Raw genomic sequence first — 18,927 nt, forward strand, 5'->3', positions numbered from 1 at the left:
GGCAAACCATGGTTTTCAAAGAATAAAACTGACAATGACATGTTTGGGTGGCATGTTCTCAGATTCCCAATTACTTACCTCATTAAAACACACATTCCCATAGCCAAAGAAAGCAGAATTGGGCCAAGAGAAAAGACGTAGGTAACATTTGCACACTTTTTCAGATCTAGTTAACTGTTTATAATAACCCAGTTACCCCAAAGTTGCTTAACTGAATGGACGTACTTGGTACTATTTGGATGTTTGTTATAGAATACCTTGTTTTCTGCAAAGAACAGCAGTCCTCTATCCACAGTGGTCTGAATTGTCTGTCCAAAGGTTGGGATGGGAGCATTTGGTTGAGTTGGAATTCGAGCGTAGCCTGTACCTTCAAAATAATTTTTGTCTGACTCTTCCTTTCTCCTGTCAACATCAATGATCACACGTGAGAACACGGCAGCAAATGACCACCGCTCAAGTGTGCTTATTAATACAAGATGCTGCTATCTGATAAAACAGAGCAAAGCCAATGCAATGTAGCTGTCATGATTTTGTTCAAGAAAAGGAAACATCTTTAGAAGGTTAAAAGAGCCAACCATTTCTCCTGGATGTGCTCTTATGCTCTCTGATAATCAAACCCTAGCTCAAAAAAGATAATAGTTAAGAGTCAGCCTTTGGAAATATCTACTTAGGAAGACATGGCCTAACTGAAGACCTGAAATGTAAAAAAATTATTAACTTGAAATATAATTTTATTCTGAGTAATAGTATGTCCAAATCCTTTTAACTACAGGGAAGGTCAGGAGCTTAAGACAGCAATTTCCAAATAGGTCCAGCTGCCAGAGTACCTTGAAAGTTATGGTATGTTTCATGGACTAATATTTTTTTTTTGAAACTTACAGTAAATACGTAATTTTGTGCCTGAATCAGGTACCATCTAATATTGAATATTTTGGGGTAGTAAGCACCAAAAATTTAAGAAGGATGCATTTTTTTCAGAATTGAGAAAACTCTATCAATCTAATATCTTATACAGATGAGGAACTTTTAGGGGTGGACTAGCAGTATTGCATGCAATCATAATTTAAGATCTACTGGCCCAAAGCTATCAGTGACACCAAAATCACATCTCATCGGCTCATCCCTTTATTATATGTAATATAACAGCAAGTTACCAAAAATCACAGTTACAGAGACACTGGTCCCTGGTTGTTTGGTTGTTGTTGTTGTTGTTTGTTTTGTTTTGTTTTTACCTTCTACAAGGCTCTACTTCAGTTGTGTTGAGATTGAAAGTTTTTTTGAAGTTGTACAAGCTCAGGACATTTTCATTGAGGTCATCTAATTCAATACAACCTTTGTATGAAGGCAACCTCAGTCTAGCAGGAAGCTGAAAAAATGAAACAAAAAATCTAATTCAACAAAGGACACTGATCAGGCTGGGCAAAAAATAGTATGAATCCATCATTTTCAATTGTCATTGTAGCATAGGGATTAAGAATGTGGACCCTGGAGCCAGAGACCCTGGCTTTGCTATTTACCAGCTGTCTGACTTTGGACAAGTTATTAAACTGCTCTGTCTCAGTTTCTTCATCCATGAAATGGGAATGGTAATGATGCCTATTTAGATTCATATACTTAAGTCTAGATCACTGCACATAGGAAGTACTCAAAAACTGTTAGTTTTTATCACTGGATATGCTTTAAGAATATATAGTTAAATCCCTCTTATATATAATGGATAATTGAAAAGAGACCTGAGGTTCTTATGCCAAATTCAAACGTAAATATTTTCACTCAGTGAAATGACATTTACACTTACTCTAAAGTCAGGTGGGTAACCTCCAACATAAAATACAACATTTTCAGGATCCAGATTGAGAAGCGTGTGGCTGCTTCCACCATCCATTTCATGGAATTGGGGTGTTCCTGGTTTACTGGATGTGGCTTTTTTGGTGTAATTTAGACTTGCAAACTGATAAACTCTGTTTAAAAATAAATTAAAGTTATATTTAAAAATTATACAAACATTGAAGAAGTCAAAGCCAAGATACTGAAAATGGGGTTTAGCAGCACACACACTGGGGAGTTTGGTAATATTATCAGATTAAGAAAGAGGGACTGGTACCTCTGAAATTTCACCCGGTCCATTACTGCCTCCTGAGTTTCGCTCTTGGTCACGCTCTGGTCCACTTGGAGTTCAGACTCCTGTTCTCCCAGGTTGTAAACACACGTGAGCTTGCCGTCTACAACTGCCATGCCGATGTAGTCCCTGGAGGCCTGGAGACATCAAGGCCACCTCAGAGCACTTCGCACACACCCTGGTCCTCTCAACTTCCCATCCCAAGAGAGTGCATTTCAAATAACTAATGGGTTTTACACAATAACCCTTGGGCAGACTGAATAAATGAGGTACCTCCTTGTACAGAACAATAGAGACAGAACACTTAATAATGTCTGCACTGTCTTCTCTCCCAGATCATTGCACTCACGGATTCACTCCCCCATTCGCTCAATCTGCAAATATTTGCCAAGCACTTGCCATAAAGATGAACTAGATACAGACTCAGGTCTCCATTGGATTTTAGTCTGGAAATAAGCCATTTTTGTTCTCCCTGTACCATACAATGATCTCTTAACACTTTGCACATGCCTCTGTTATAATACCTAGAACCCTCTGTTACAATACCTAGAACCCTCTGTTACCACGGTCAGCTACATATATATCTTTTTTTGTTAGCATATGAGCACTTGAAGATACATATGAAGTTTTAAAATTGTGGTAAAATATACATAACATGAAATTCACATTCAAGAAACAAATTTTTGTGTATCATACAGTGTTGGTACCTTGTAGGTAGATGGTATAAAATTGTTGAAGGAATAATGTGCATTTTGTCACAATACAAAGCAGAAAGTCATGTCATAAGAAAGCTACAAATAAAGTACCAACACTTTAAAGCATTAGAGAGTGATTAATAATAGTGTCAATTTTAGGAATCTTTAAACACCCACACACACTAATCACAGCCAATTACTTTCTAATTGACCAGAATTTTCCAGAACCATGTTTCAGACATTTTTTTTCCAGCAATTATATCCTAACCCAGCCAGCGATTACTTTTTCCTCTGACACTTAAGTTGAAAAAAATGTATTTTAAGAGGAGGGACTAAAGACTAAAATGAACTGTTCAAAGGGTGCCTGGGTGGCTCAGTCGGTTGAGCACTGGACTCTTGGTTTCAGCTCAGGTCGTGATCTCAGGGTTGTGAGATCAAGCCCTGTGCCAGGCTCTGCGCTGGGCATGGAGCCTGCTTAAGATTCTCTCTCGGGGCACCTGGGTGGCTCAGTCAGTTACGCGGCTGCCTTCAGCTCAGGTCATGAGCCTGGGGTCCTGGGATTGAGCCCCATGTCCAGCTCCCTGCTCAGCAGAGAGCCTGCTTCTCCCTCTCCCTCTTCCTGCCACTCTGCCTACTTATGCTCTCTATCTGTCAAATAAATAAATAAAATCTTAAAATAAAAAAAAATTCTCTCTCTCCCTCTTTCTCTGCCCCACTCCACTGCTTGCTAAGAAAAAAGAAAAAAAAAAAAGAAAATGAACTGTTCAAAATGCCTGTAACAGTAGTGGTTTAAGAATTTAGAATTAGAAAGAGATAGGGCAACTGCATGCCTTATTAATTAGGCAAGAGAGGCTTCATTTCACTCCAGTCCTCACCCACAGACGGTCCCATCCCTGCCGACTTGAGGAAGGTTCTGCAGCTGGGCATTCTGAGGAGGAGGGCAGGGTCACAATTTTGTGAGAAAGAACCACTGATGATTTCCATGAAGCCTTGATATTGCTGCCCTGGTTGTTTAGGAAGGGGTGCTGAACTTTAACCCCCGGTGTGCATGTGCTCACATGTGTCATGTGCTGAGCCCACTGGGCAAGGCCTCTCCATCAGATAAGACCAACAGATAACAATTTGCAAATGATGGGTGGCCCCTTGGGATGCCATCAGAGGGGGTGGAGTCTGCTGACATATTGGTGGGATTTCTTCCTGCTGTGCCAATGGCAATGGCACACTTGTGACATGTATCTCAAAAACCATATTCTTTTGGGCCACAATTCAACCCACAAAGAGTGGAATTCCCCAAGGTGATGGTAGCATGATCACCCCAACAGCGTTCCTGCTCTTGTGTCATGAGGACACTTAACAGCCCTATGGAGAGGACCATGTGGCATGAAAAATGCCTCCTACCAACAACCAGCACTAACTTACAAGGCGTGTGAGTGAGCCAAACTGAGAGCAAATCTTCAGCCCCAGTCGAGCCTTCAGATGACTGCAGCCCCAGCCAACATCTTGACAGACAGCTCATGAGATCCCCTGAATCAGAACCATCTGGCTAAGCCACTCTTGAACACTGCACCATAGAAACAGTGTGAAATAATAAACATTTGCTGTTGCTTTGGGCCACTAAGTTTGGTGGTCATGCAGCAAATACAGAACCAATATTCAAAAAAAAAAAAGATCCCCAAACCATATTATTTTTAAAAACAAGAGAAATGTCAAAGCGATACCTACATCTTTATTTCCAAGGTACATCACAAACATATTCTCAGTCCTCCCATATTCTCTTGATTCAGGTCTTTGGAGAAACAAAGAAAGAGATGTGTATCCTTTCAAATCTTCTAGGTCATTCGGCAGCCGGACTTCAACTCCAGATTTACCATTGAACCTCATGGGGACAGCAACCTGTAAGGGAAAAGATCTAGGTCATTAAAGATTCTTCTGTGAGGAAAGGGGGTGTGCTCAGAGGGACAGCCTGGGACTGTGCCACAACTCCTTTCATCTCTATGTCAGCATTTCCCAGTTGTTATGATAAAGAGCAAAGGAGTGTGTGTGTCTACTAGGTCTGGGTTATAAACTCATGAAGCTGTTTCAGGAGCTGAGTAATAAAGCTTTCATATTCTTCCTGTTTACCAGCCAGGGGTCTTTGAGAAGTGCATCTAATTCTCTGTACCAGAAATGATAATCATTATTATAATCATAGCTGCAACCCTAGGAGGTTTTTGTACAGATGACCTAACATGTATGGAAGCACTTAGCATGGTGCCTGACGTGTTGTACATATATAATACATCAAAAATATTTTTTAAATAAATTCTTTAAGGAACCATTCCCCATTAATATATTACATGTTATGGTTGTTTTTATTATAGGCATTCAGTCCTTAAAAACAAGTGCATCAGGGCTCTCTAAAACAGTGCTTCTTAAGCTCAGTGGGTGAAGGACCATTTTTTCCCCTCTCTAATCTGCCCTGGACCAATACTTTTGTAAATATATTAAAAATCAAATTATTAGAAAAATGAAATAAATAAGGCGTGCAAAATACATGCCTACTATCCCATGCTTGAATTTTGAGGCAATTCGAATTATCGAAAGTTTTTAGACATATACATTCAACTTTATATTTACATATAATGGACCAGTAACAAAATTTCTCTGACTAGTGCTGGTCTGTGGACCAACTTGGGTAGATGGCATTCAAACACAGAAAATAAATGTTCCTTAATAATCTAAAGAATAACACTCCTGGAATGATACTTACACCAACTATATTTTATCTATCAAGCATTTAAATATTTATGGAAAACCTGGTTTATGCAAGGTATTATGTTGGAGTGGGGTACTTAGTGATGGTATAGGCTGTCATTTCTCGAACGTGCTTGTGACTGAGCACCCCTCACCCATTTTACAGGCTCATTTTATGCCTCTTTCTCTACACCCCTCCACCCTCCAGTCTACCCAATCACATCCTGAGTCTTTCTTGGCATGCCCTTTGTCACCTGGAAAACTCTCAGTCTTTTTAATTTTTTTAATTAAGAAGCCATCTCATGGGGGCGCCTGGGTGGCTCAGTTGGTTAAGCGACTGCCTTCGGCTCAGGTCATGATCCTGGAGTCCCGGGATCGAGTCCCACATCGGGCTCCCTGCTCAGTGAGGAGCCTGCTTCTCCCTCTAACCCTCTCCCTTCTCATATACTCTCTCTCTCTCTCTCTTGCTCTCTCAAATAAATAAATCTTAAAAAAAAAAAAGAAGCCATCTCATGTATACATAAAAAGAATGGAGAATATACCTGTATATTCATTACATTCTTAAGAAATTAAACATGAGTGGTATAATAGAAGCTCCTTGCATATCTCACCTTGTCCTCATTCCTCTCTCCCATCTCAGAGGCCACCACTACCCTGGATTTAGATTCCCATGCACGGTCCACGCACGTTGCAATATTTTTACTAAAATGCATCTAACTATAAACTGTAATCAGTTTTATTACTCATGTTTTAAATACTTTAATATAAATGGTATCTCCACATATCCATCTGCAACTTGCTTTCTTGGCCTCACTCTGTTTGTAGATGTATCTGTATTGACACACCTGCTGGCTCCAGCTCATTTATATTTATTGTGGTGTGGTCTTTCATTGTATACATTTATCACAATTTTATCCATCTCCTATTGATGGACATTTGGCTTTTTTCCAATTATCTTTGTGATGACAAGCTGTGTCGCATTGAACATTCTTCTACACGTCCTTTAGTACCATTCTGAGCCTCTCCAGGTAGAAATGAGTGTTGTCAAGACATGCTTAACACAGTTTTATCCAGCTTCTTAGTGTAGTCTGCTTACCAGTTGCCACACTGAAGCAGCTGGTGAGTAACCCGAGGTCAAGACTATGGCTTACTAATCTCTGTGTCCTGGGCACCCAGGAGAGCGCCGCACAACCCAGGAGCTCCAAAGCGCTGGCTTATTTTTAAGTTATATTTTATTATTTTCCACTTACATGGCACTTTTAGCCAGGAACTATTTTACATTACCTAGTTTAATCCTAAAAATCTCATGGGGACAGTCTTATTATGGACCCTGCTCTACAGATGAACAAAGTGAGGTACAGAGAGGTGAAGTAGCTGGCCCGAAGTCCCACAGCTCAGAAGTGACAGAGCTAGGACCAAAACCAAGACAATCTGGTTTGGTTAACAAGCTCTTGACCATGGTGTTATTATATGCTTCAAATTTTGTTGGATAAATTAGTGAATGAACTTCTATAGAAGGGCAAAAGCTAGAAACATAATAGTTTTCATTTGGTTTATATAAAGCATGAGTCGGTGTGAAAAAGTAGTGTCTTCCAACTGTGCCTTATGCTCTTTGTTTTCCTGTTAAAGGTTTTTTGTTTTTTTTTTTTAAGATTTTATTTATTTATTTGACACACACAGAGAGAGAGAGCACAAGCAGGAGGAGTGGCAGGCAGAGGGAGAGGAAGAGGGAGAAGCAGGGTCCCTGTGGAGTGCAGAGCCTGATGCAGGGCTCCAGCCCAGGACGCTGGGATCATGACCTGAGCTGAAAGCAGACGCTTAACTGACTGAGCCACCCAGGCGCCCCACTGTTAAAGGTTTTACGTTGGGAGTATTCCTCTTTCCCAGATGTAAGGGCTCAAAAAAAGTAATAGTGAGCCTTGGAATCAACCACAGTGTCCTTAGGGCAGTGATACTCTGACTTGGTTTCCCAACCCTCTGTCTCCGAATATCTCCCAGGGGGTAGATGAAAAATGGAAGATGTTTCATTAATATTATTTTAGGACAAAACAAATTCTTGAGAGAGAAGTGTCAGGAATTCAGGTAAACACTGTCAGGTGAAAATGAGAAAGGCTGATGAATTTGTGTTCCAATGAAGAAAATCTGCTATAATCCTCTGTCCTTAGTAAACGTGGATTCTACAACTTTCAAGCTGTAATAAGAAACTAGGGCCTGTGCAATATCACATCAGCACATTCTGATGATAGAACCCTTACTCGACCTTGCAATAACACTTCCCAACGAGGGTCTGGAGGAGACCCCTTCTTCCCGCCTGCATAAACTCAATGGGGAGGAAACTGCTTCAGGTCTCTGACATACCAGATCATTTACGGCATGAAGGTAACATGCACTTTTGAAGGTTGACAGGAGGAAGTCAACTTTCGCATTCCAAACAACCAAAAAATTAGAGCAAGAAGGACGACGAGTTCATGTGTAAACAAATGCCTTCCCTTTCTTGATGAATGTAGTGACTTCTCAAAGACGGAGCCTTAGTGCCTAGCAATGTGGGGACATGCCTACCTTATTTGCAGCATCTCTGGCCTGCTGAATTAGCTCCCGGATACGGTCCACATTATCAGAGATGTTGCCCAGTGGCAACAGCTGTTGGTTGATACTTTCAATCTTGCTCAAAAGATCGGGCAGTTTGTTGGTTAATTTATTTACTGTGGGTGAGATTACAAACAAATTTATAATTGCGAGTTGAGAAAAGGTTAAATACAGATTTTCTCATTGACACTATTTGTCAAGTGTTATGTTTGGTTCCTAAATATTGGATAGGATGGCTCAGAGTCAGGTAATACCTTTCCTAAATACATCAAGGATTTTAGCTTGCTATCTAGTTATCAGATCATCTTTCTTGACCACTACAGAAGAAAATAAATCTTTGTTTTTTGATCCTTAATATCAATTATAATTTAACACCTCATGATTAAGGGATCTGTATCTCCACTCTATAAAAGAAAAAATCAATAGCAATGTTAATGGGTTAAAAAAAAATCCTACCTAGTCTTTCCAATTAATAGAATGCCCATATTCTTTGAATGTATTACGTGAAGCTGCTTTCTAATATTTTAATTTCTAATTTGGGGCTTTACAAGGGAAGAATTTAAATAAATCAACCAAAGCACATAACAATGCAGAAACTGGATAAGATGTCCTGGCCAAAAGATGCCTGATACCTGAGTTATCCGCGTCGGTGAGAGCCTTGTTGAAGTCTTCACTTTGTGTTCTCCCATAGGTATCCTTAATTCTTGTCACATCTGTCTGAATGGGGCCCAGCCCGTCGAGCACCTCATTTGTGATGTCGTTGGCATTTCTGACCATGCTCTTTGCGCTACTGATCATACCACTGATATCATCTAATGCACACACACAGAGGGAGGTGTAAGTATCTGAAATGCTCGACAAAAGAAGCCAAGTCTGGTGGGTAGGGAGATGCTGACCTCTCTGTATCCCACGAAGGTCGTCGCGGATGGCAGTGAGATTGGTGTCAATCAGCCCTTTCTGAACTGTCAGAACTTTCAGAGTCTGCTGTAGGTTGTTGAGAGCTGGGCTGATTTCTACAATAAAGCATCATGAGGCAATTACCTATGGATTTTGACCTTCCATTGGTATTGGTGGCGCCTGAAGTAGCCAGCAACGGCAGACCACTGAGCAGACCTGCATCTCAGAGATGCCCGCTGTGTGCGCCTAGACCCACAGCTCCACTGGACTCTGGTTACAGAGGCCAGGAGCATTCCCAAGCCTGTGGTCCCAGACTCCTCAGAAATGCCCATGAAGAGAGGGAGAGGCTTATCATTTAGGGGAGGTTTAACTTCCACTCTGCTCAGGGCAATTGTCTCTGCTTAGGGAAGGAAAGGGAGGCGATTGTCTTATTCACTGCTGTGTCACAGTGCATTGTCTGGCACTAGTCTGGGCTTAATATTAGTACATACTTACTGAATGAATGAATAATGCAGAAAGGATGCCTCTTCAGTCGGAATATAATAAAGAAGTGCTGTTGAGAGAACCTTATCCAGGCAAATAGACATACAAAGTAGGCATTGTTTCTGTTCATTTCCAGACTGTCACATTTAAGGCGATTCAGTGAAAGGGAGGGAGTTCACAGGCATTCCTAGCTGATAATATTGCCACTTCGGGGTCATGCAAAATGACCAGTGAATGCTTTAAGACCCAAGTGATGATATATGGCTTAAATTATGATTCCAGGACTGATTTAAATAACAATGTAGACAAATACCATAGGATCTCTCTTACATGTGGAATCTACAAACATGCCCAAAATGAAAACAACAACCTCATAGATACAGGGAACATATTAGTGGCTGCCTGAACCCGGGGGTGGGGGTGGGAAAAATGGGTGAAGGGGATCAAAAGGTAAAAAAAAGCAAGCAAGCTGGTAGAAAACAAAAGAAAAAAATACCAATGTAGTTAGCATCCTTAACCCTATCTAAAACACCAATCCTCACCTCTTAGCTCAGATTCTGTAAAGGGAATAGATGTTATACCAGGAAATTTTAATTCCTGCAATTTGCTAAGCAAATCATTCTATGTCACTACACATTTTTTTGGATGTAATTTTTCATGCATTGAATTTTTTTAAATGAAAAAAAAAGATAAATACATTTATTTACTGTCAGAAGGCATCTAATCACTAAAGGGCCTAAGATGATTTCTTGGCCATGAAGGAACAGGAGAGACGAGAGAAAAACCAAGAGACAGCATTTTCAGAACACTGGAATTCCGTGAGGTTGAGATGGTTTAATTGTTTTGTAAAAAATTAAATAAATGGGAAATTTTCAAAGATAAAATTTATGATTCAAAAATTCTCATGCTTCACAGTGGTAGTGATTTTGGTACTTTTACTTACTAAGGTTCTAGGACTTAAGAAATTTTAAAGCACCAGTGACCTGGAACTATTATCTGGGCCTTCAAAGAGAAACCAGACCTGCACACACCTCTACGCTGTGTGGGTCTCCAATGCCATGGTCACATGTGGATTAAATGAAACAGGCCCCCAGGTCCAGGCCCAAACAGGTCTGTCGCCCTCAAGATTTATGTATACTCATGAAGTTCTAGTTAATTTAGTACATGTGAGAATGTTGGGTGGAAACAATAAATCTATAAAATAGACCATGAATTTCCAGAGTGTCGTCTGCATTGACACTGAGGTTCAAGAAGAGCATTGGCTGCTAGAATTTGCTGCTTCTCCTGGTCTTACCGGTCGTTTTCAGGCCCTTGGCTATCCCAGCCACCCCCTACCCACCAACTCTAATACCTTGCCGGAGCTGCTTCTGTGTTATCTTGGCTTGCTTTAAGAGTTTATCACTGTCGGAACTCAGAGTTTTCGCTTTTCTTGGAAGATCTTCCTTTATCACTGTCTGAAAGCAAAGCATTTATCAGCCTTGAGCATGTGGCACGCCTTAGGAAATGTGGAGTGAGATTTTCATCCTACTCTGAAAACCCTATCTTCAGCCTTTAAAGGATGAGGTTCAAAGGTGGGGAGGAGCCTTAAGACTGTTTCTTAAAAGATACAGTTAGGGCTGTAGGTAGATACTTGTCTCTTGGGGAGGTGGACCCTTCCCTGGTGACAGACTGACAAATTATGTGACACCTGTCTCATTTTTCTGCCTGTTGTCTGCACAATACCCTCTACAATAACTGAGACAGAACTGAATTACTTTTAGGTTTTCAATATTTGGGAGAGAAACATCTTTAACCTTCCAAGAAGGCCTGTCCCATAATTCTTTGATGTCTAATATTTTGTTCTTTATTTTTAGGTATAGGACTATTATATGGTGCAGAGAAGATCCCATAGGACTCCAAGACATGCCTAGGTGTTATGACAAATGACAGGAAATAAATGTTTACCAAACTGTATATAAAATCTCTTTTTTGGGAAATGTCAATACTTAATCACAGCCTATATCATTCCTAGAAAGGGGCAGGATATACTACTCATCATTGATATTCAGTGTCATTTCCATTTGGTTTTACAAATTGTTCTTTCAACTGTGCTACACATATCAAAACAGTCAAGTGAATACAGAAATGGTCCACATCTAGAGCAAGTTCAAGTCTATTCAATACAGGTTCTGATTTAAAATAATGCTTGGTTATCTTCCTCAGTGCATACAAAAAAGAAAAGGTGCCAGTGCAGGTGCCCACCTGGAGGGCTGCCTCGGACGCGCTGGTGGCCTTGTTGGCAGCATCCTCAGCCACTTTGATTGCGTTGAGGATGTTCTCATAGGCGGTGGCGGCATCCACCGCACAGCGCACCAGCTCGTTCCCACTGGTGTTCCTCTTGATCCTGGAAGACCGTGTGGGTGAAGGGCTCCAGCAGCCCCCACAGCTTGGAAGGCAGCTGAGGCCCCTTCCATCACCGCCCCCGCCCCGCCCCAGCCTCTCGGATTCAGTGGGCAAATGGGAGACCAGAGGTGGCAAGGACGCATCTGGGAATCAAACCCCTGTTGCAGGTGGGGCTGGGCCCTGGGCCCTGGGTCCCACCCTCTACCCTGTTCTGGAGACCCAGCTGTCGGGGAGGCTTTCACGCTAGGCTCCAGCTACCCGTTCAGTTAGACCTCGGGGGTAACTCACTCCTCCAGCTGCTTTGCCAACGCTTGTAAGGACTGTGCATGCGCTTCTGCCTCCGCCACCAGGGACGCTTTGCTGGTGGACTGGGAAAGTTCTCTCACTTTGCCACTTAGCCCATGTCTTTCTTCATTTAAAGTGGCAGCTAACTTTTCATATTCCTGTGTTTTCAGGTAAACAGACAGTGTCAATTTAAGCAAAGAATGTACATGCTGTTTTCTTAAACTCTGTCATAAACTTCAGGCTCCCAGGATGCATTACTTCAGTAGTGGTGCTGATAATATTTTTCTAAGTTTTCCCACCATTTGAACATTTTTCTTATGATGGGTAGCCCCTTTGATAAATTTTATAAAAGCACACAGTTATCATTAGTGTAAAGTTGTTTTTTCTGGCTTAGAAGTTTTTTTCTGATTTAAAAACAGCTATTATAAAAGGTATTTTCCAAATACCCGTTGGGCTGCTAATGTGGTCAATCTTTGATCAGTCCTAAATAGGTTCCGCTAACAAAAGTAGGCTTGATATTTTAAAAACAGCATTCCAATTTTGTTTTGTTATCACAAAAGCAACATTTGCTCACTGTAGGCTAATTAGGTGGCACGAATAGACATAGGGAGGACACTTCATTCGCACCCCTGCACCCCAAGGGTAAACACTTTGATTTATTTCCTTCCATCTAAAAGACATATGTTGCAGAAAAAACACAGGTCAGTCTATCTCCTGGTTTCCTCGGATATGATCTGAATGTTTTTTCAATTTTCCGGAGAACGAGTTTTGTCTCTACCTCCTGGCTTTTCCCTATCCGCTGCAAAAGCATGTTGGTCTGCAGTAAGGAAGAGTCCGCGGTGGCTAGGTACTTGGAGAAATCACTCTGCAGGGAATTCATTTCTTGAACTTGCATCTGGAGAGAATAAAAAGAATATCTGCTTGAACTGCATGATATGTTATCAGAAGGCAGAGGCATAACTAGACCACAGCATAGAAGTAATTTCAGAGCCAGAACGTTCTCTTGAACTTAAAGATCATCTAGGCAACTACAGAGTGAGGGGAAATCAGTTCACTTTGCTGTGTGGGTGTGTTGTCATGGTTTCATGGTTTCCTCAAACTCCATGCCCGGGAAACAATAGTTAGCACTGTAGAAGAAGCTTTCTATACCAGGGCGACTCAGCCAGTGAGGTGAGTCAGCTCTGGTTTGTGAAGCAGAATGAGGGATTGTCACTAAACAAATCAGCACCAACCACCACCATGCTCTACGTGCCAGGCCCCACAAGGACACAGAAGCGCTTCAATGTCCTCAACAAGAGAGCACACAGGACCTGGGAAGGCCAGGCGAGGAGCCGCTAAAGCTCCGAGACCTACAATATTGGATCACACTCCATCATCACCAGTGACTTCCAACAGCAGAGTTGCTGTCTAAAGAGGCTTCGGTAGTTAAGGGTATTGCCATCTACTAAGATATTATTTATTTTCTTTTACCAAATTCTTCCTGTTGGGGGCCAGTCCTGTGTTATTCCACTCTGACCTTCCTGCCGTTTTATAACGCCTCACACTCGTGTTGCTATCTCAGCATACAATGTGCACCACTGGAAAAATATACATACTATGAAATCTCGAGCCCTAAACCCTGTCTCTGCAGCTCCTGCATGAGGCCCGTATTTTAATCTACTTCCTGTAAGGCAGATAAAGGCTTAAAATGCCTTTGCCGGTGACTATGATAATGATGTTTACCCAGCTGACACAAAAAGTCAGTTATTTAAAACATATATTATATACATGGATTTAATTATAGCAATATTGATTTCATTTCTCATCTACTTGGCAACATTATTCCTCCAGTACTCCATTAGCCCGGGGCAGGGGTAAAGTAATTTGTTCCGCTTTCTCTGTGGTTTAAGTTCACAATCTTTTCTGGTGACTGAGGAGGAGTAAGAATGACTTTGGTGTTGCCTTTAATTCCTGATTCCTGTTCGATGAGCATCTGTTGGATGGACAGGTGCGCACAGACTCAATGTACAGACGGGCCCCCGGCCAGGCCACTTTGTTAATGATAAAGATCCCTGCTTCCTCAGCCTTGTCATTAATGAAAGCGTGCAGATGCTGACCGTGGACCCACCTTGATGGATTCCAAAGCCTTCTCATTCTCTCGGTTGAGGCCAGTGGCCTGCTTTGCTTGCGCAGCTGCCTTCTGTAGCACGGCACGCAGGTCACTGAGTTTGGCTTCATAGTCATGTAAAGAATCCCGTATATTCTTAACAAGTGCCCTGTTCTCCCCTTGGTGGTCTTCCAGCCAGCTCTTTATCCGAGTCAGCACTGGAATACATCACATTTTTTCAATTGAGAGATGAGTACCTTGAAGCTCAACTATAAAGACTACAGAAGAATTGAGTTTCCACTCATTTTCATGGTTTTCCTTGAACTTGCAAGTGAACAGGAAAGGAAACTAACATTGATGCGGTGGCTGCTGTGTGTGTGTCTGTGTGTGCACACATAACCCACATGAAAACAGTCACATCAGTCTTAGGTTTCGGATACGGAAAGGACAGCCCGCGAAACTCAGTTGTATGGCCAGTCCGTCTTGGCACCTGAATAAGACCTGCAGAGTATAAAGCACATGCTCCTAACACTACTACTAACACTACCAACTAACTACTACTACTAACTACTACTAACTACTACTAACTGCAAACTAACACTGTCTCCTCAGTCAAAAGCAAAGACTAAGATTAAATTTGACCACAAATGCTAAAAGAAAACTGTTACCTTCTGTATATTAACCATTGACATACCATTTTACTAGAGAAGAAAGATCAGTACTTGAAAATCTATGCAACAGACTTATTATTTCTCACAGTTTTGAACTAATGAAGCATTTTCCCTAAGCAGAACCTTTAGATATATTCAGTATCTACACCCAGTGTTTGGTTTCTGCAATAGCAGTGTTAATATCAATTTGTGATTCCAAACCCCAATGGTGGTGAGGTGACCATTAAAAAATGATATCATGAGAAAGTTGGGTAGAGCTGAGTGAAGGAAGAATAAAGATGTAGTTAAAAAGGAAAAGGAGGTCTCAGTGTCTAATGTCTTAGGAGAAGAATCTTTTTTTCTTGCATGATGGTAAGATGTTATATTCTTACCACCTCTTGGAAGTGTGGAAGGGCTACCCATTCTCACATGATGCTCTAAAAGTCGTGTATGCTGGGGCACATGGGTGGCTCAGTCAGGTGAGCGTCCAACTCTTGATTTTGGTTCAGCACAGAGTCTGCTTGAGATTGTCTCCCTCTCTCTGTGCCCCCCCCCCACCTCTAAAATAAATACATAAATCTTTAAAATAAAAAGAATCCTGCACGGTGAAATGACGAGCCTCTCCACCTGTACCCAGGGACCTGACATTGTACTTAGCACGCTGTATTTCAAGCCCATTAGAACGGACTGCAAGCAAGGATTTGGGAATGTCCTTACAGAGCCGAGCCTCTGTTTTTTCAGCTTCTGCTTCTTTCAGGTGCTTTCCAAAGTTGCGGTTCCGCAGCTCTGTCATCATGCGCTCTGCTTCGGCCCACTCTCTGGAAAAATCCCCTGAAGGCAGGTTGTTTCCTTCCCCACTTGTCCCAGAGATCTGCTTCAAGAGAACTAGAAAACATTGAGCAGTTTATTAAACTGGGAATTCTGGACTCCAGTCGACTACTAAAAAACAAAAAAATACAGATTTTTATGGAGGGTTCATATCAGTTTTTTAGTGTCACTACAGGATCTTTTTCATAATGTTGAACTCTTAAGGAGAAATTCTTTCAGGGCACAGAACAGGCTATGTAATAAAAAAACATATTTAATTGGACTGAGTAACTCCTTACTGTGCACATTCTGGATGACATTTTTAATCTTTGTGTCCAGCTCTTTCGCGCTTTGGGTTGTCCGATCAACATTGTTGTGTAATGCTTGTGCTTTTCTAGAATTTACTTGAACCTATATGAAAAATACATTGATCAACATTGTTGTGTAATGCTTGTGCTTTTCTAGAATTTACTTGAACCTATATGAAAAATACATTGATTAGCAACAAACCATGTTGATGGGGGAATACAAACAATATTTTGGGGACAACAACAACAGTTAACATTATTGAGTTAACACATTACCTTTTCTTGCAAAGTTTCAAATTCGCGATTCAAACTACCCAGTTCCTTTCCTAGACCATCCATTTTTAATCCATGATTTGAAATGGCAGAACGGTAGGTGAGTAACTGATTCTGAAAGTAACATGCAAAGTTATTCTCACACTAGAGCAGAAATTTGGCATAAGTCCTATCCACTTGGCAATCCTGGTAATGATACAGAAAGATTCATTTAGCAAGCCCAGTGCTGGTCCACAGGAAAAAACTGGATTCTTTGAAATCAGCTACTTGAAGAATCTACTTTTTTTTTAAGATTTTATTTATGTATGTATTTATCTATTTATGAATTTAGAGATAGAGGGTGTGGGGAAGGGGCAGAGGGAGAGGGAGAGAGAGAATCTTAAGCAGAGTTGGTGCTAAGTGCAGAGCCCGACACGGGGCTCCAACTCACGACCCTGAGATCATGACCTGAGCCAAAATCAAGAGTCAGATGCCCAACTGACTGAGCCAAACAGGTGCCCCAAGAATCTACTTTATGACGCAAGTTGTGACAAGGTTCTAAAATAAACTTAAAAACAAAAGGAAAAAAAAAAAAAAAAAAAAAAAACATAAGGAGACAAGAGATACTTTACTTGAGTTAGTGACCTAACCTTAAAGAAATGAGGGTGGTACCACTGGTACCACCACCAGTCTGGATGTATTACTTTCCAGACTATAATACATTCCATTGCTTTTAACCTATATTCAACTTTATGAAACTAAAAGCAGTGCCTAAGGCTACTCTAATAAAGGACCCATTCGATTCAAAGAACCTAATGGCAGGAAGGGAACTGAGAGCTCATTTAATCAAATGCTCTCATATCACAAATGAGAAAATGGAAGCCCAAAGAAATTGGGTGACTTGTTCATGCCACAGCTGTAGGGCTGATCAGTGATTGCTTAGGGACCAGAATCCAGGTTCCCTGTCATTTTGTGCATTATTGCACATAATATCTAGAGTAGTGATTGTTTTCATTTTTTTGGAAAAAAAACTCGTTAATACCTTGAAGAAATGCACAGGAAAAAGCAATACTATTACCACCACTTGCATGTGAGAGAGCCAATGTTGGGGGGAAAACACAGGTTTTACAGCTTAGGTCCAAACCCGAGGTCTGCCGCTTTGTAGATAAGCCTCACTGAGTTTTAGCTCCTTCATCAGTAAATTGGGGAGTATAATATTAAGCTGCGGGGTTGTTTTGATGATATTGTAAAGGGTCACGTACACATGAACATTCAAAAATGTTATTCCCCTTCTCACACTTATTCCTAGGGAATTTTCACAGTGTATGTGTGATCTAGCAAGAAGATAGTTCTATTTTAATTCTACTATGGGAAAGCTGAGGCATATCATTATATATACCTGGATAAGTACAGTGGGTAAAGCGTGGTCTTTGGAATTTGACCTTGGTTCGAATTCTAGAACCACCTTGTACTAGCTGTGTGATGGTGGGCAAGTTACTTAGCTTTAACATGCCTGGTAAATGAAGATAACACTATTTTCCTCATAGGACATTGTGAGAATTCAATAAAGCACTTATCACAGAGTCTGGCTCATAAGGCCGGTACTAAAATGCTGGTTCCCTGTCCTTCACTGAAGAAGTGCAGGGTTATATTGATGACATCAAAGTGACTCCAGTGACTTCTTTTTCTCTCAAAACAAAATGGCCTTTTTCCTCTCTATATTAAGCCTGTAAACCATGGGCTAAAATTTACCCTGATGGAATGGAAAAGAGCCATTTTTCTAGCATGATTTTTTGCCATATAAAGTTCACCCTTGAACAACATAGGTTTGAACTGCATATGTCCACTTACAACTGGATTTTTTTTCAATAAATATTTTGGAAAATTTTTCGGAGATTTGTAACAATTTGAAAAAACTCAAAGATGAACCATGTAGCCTAGAAACAACAAAAAAAATTAGAATAAGTTAGGTATTATTATAAGAATACAGTATATAATACTGTATTGTGTTAATGTGGTAACTATTTTTGCTATTGCTAAGGCTTCTGGTCATCAGTAGCTTACTAATAGTTAAGCTTTTGAGGAATCAGAATTTATATGCAGATTTTCAACTGTGCAGGGGGTCAGGGCCTCAAACCTCCACATTGTTCAAGGGTCAACTGTATACTCAGTTATAAGCACTAATGGGTTTAGAATCAGCCATTTCAAGAGCACTTATTAAATTTTCCCAAAGCCTCTTTCACTATGTCTGGTTTAGGGTTTATCTCCTCTACTGAATTCTTTCACTTCAATGAGTAAATTTTTTTTTTCATTTCCATGATTTTTAACTGGATCTTTTCATATCTACCCCTCTTGTTTGGTTTCTAGTGTTTTTAACAATTTTCTAATTTCTGTTCTTTCGACTGAATTGTTATTCTTCAAAGTAATTTTCAGATTGTCTTAGGATTTTCATTTTATCTAGAGGGAACTCATCTCTTAATGGTTGCTTCTGTTGGATGTCTTTTGTGTTGATATTTGTCTATTCCAATGTCTGCGGTAAATATTGTCTCCCTTTCTCTCTGCACTCTCTGTGCCCTGACCAGTGATCTTAAGGTCATCACCACTCCCACCCATGATCCCCAAGGCCAGAACCAGGTCTTACATT

General features: G+C 40.8%; 1 protein-coding gene across 1 annotated transcript in view; it reads right to left on the bottom strand.

Moving 5' to 3' along the window:
- Window positions 1-18,927, bottom strand: part of LAMA3 (laminin subunit alpha 3) — a 263,227-nt gene that overhangs the window by 34,647 nt on the left and 209,653 nt on the right. Inside the window, exons 42-57 of the mRNA XM_073897993.1 lie at window positions 16,308-16,418; window positions 16,023-16,134; window positions 15,634-15,801; window positions 14,288-14,484; window positions 12,959-13,075; window positions 12,184-12,338; window positions 11,755-11,896; window positions 10,865-10,967; window positions 9,030-9,146; window positions 8,766-8,945; window positions 8,107-8,249; window positions 4,537-4,707; window positions 2,105-2,256; window positions 1,799-1,961; window positions 1,233-1,366; window positions 258-402 (exon numbers count right to left, since the gene is read on the bottom strand). Of these exons, the coding sequence (XP_073754094.1) occupies window positions 258-402; window positions 1,233-1,366; window positions 1,799-1,961; window positions 2,105-2,256; window positions 4,537-4,707; window positions 8,107-8,249; window positions 8,766-8,945; window positions 9,030-9,146; window positions 10,865-10,967; window positions 11,755-11,896; window positions 12,184-12,338; window positions 12,959-13,075; window positions 14,288-14,484; window positions 15,634-15,801; window positions 16,023-16,134; window positions 16,308-16,418 (2,310 nt within the window). The remainder of the gene's footprint in view (window positions 1-257; window positions 403-1,232; window positions 1,367-1,798; window positions 1,962-2,104; window positions 2,257-4,536; window positions 4,708-8,106; window positions 8,250-8,765; window positions 8,946-9,029; window positions 9,147-10,864; window positions 10,968-11,754; window positions 11,897-12,183; window positions 12,339-12,958; window positions 13,076-14,287; window positions 14,485-15,633; window positions 15,802-16,022; window positions 16,135-16,307; window positions 16,419-18,927) is intronic.

This window comes from Callorhinus ursinus, unplaced genomic scaffold (assembly GCF_003265705.2).
Source record: "Callorhinus ursinus isolate GAN/ISIS: 27379988/994484 unplaced genomic scaffold, GSC_fseal_2.0 scaffold11, whole genome shotgun sequence".
NCBI lineage: Eukaryota > Metazoa > Chordata > Mammalia > Carnivora > Otariidae > Callorhinus > Callorhinus ursinus.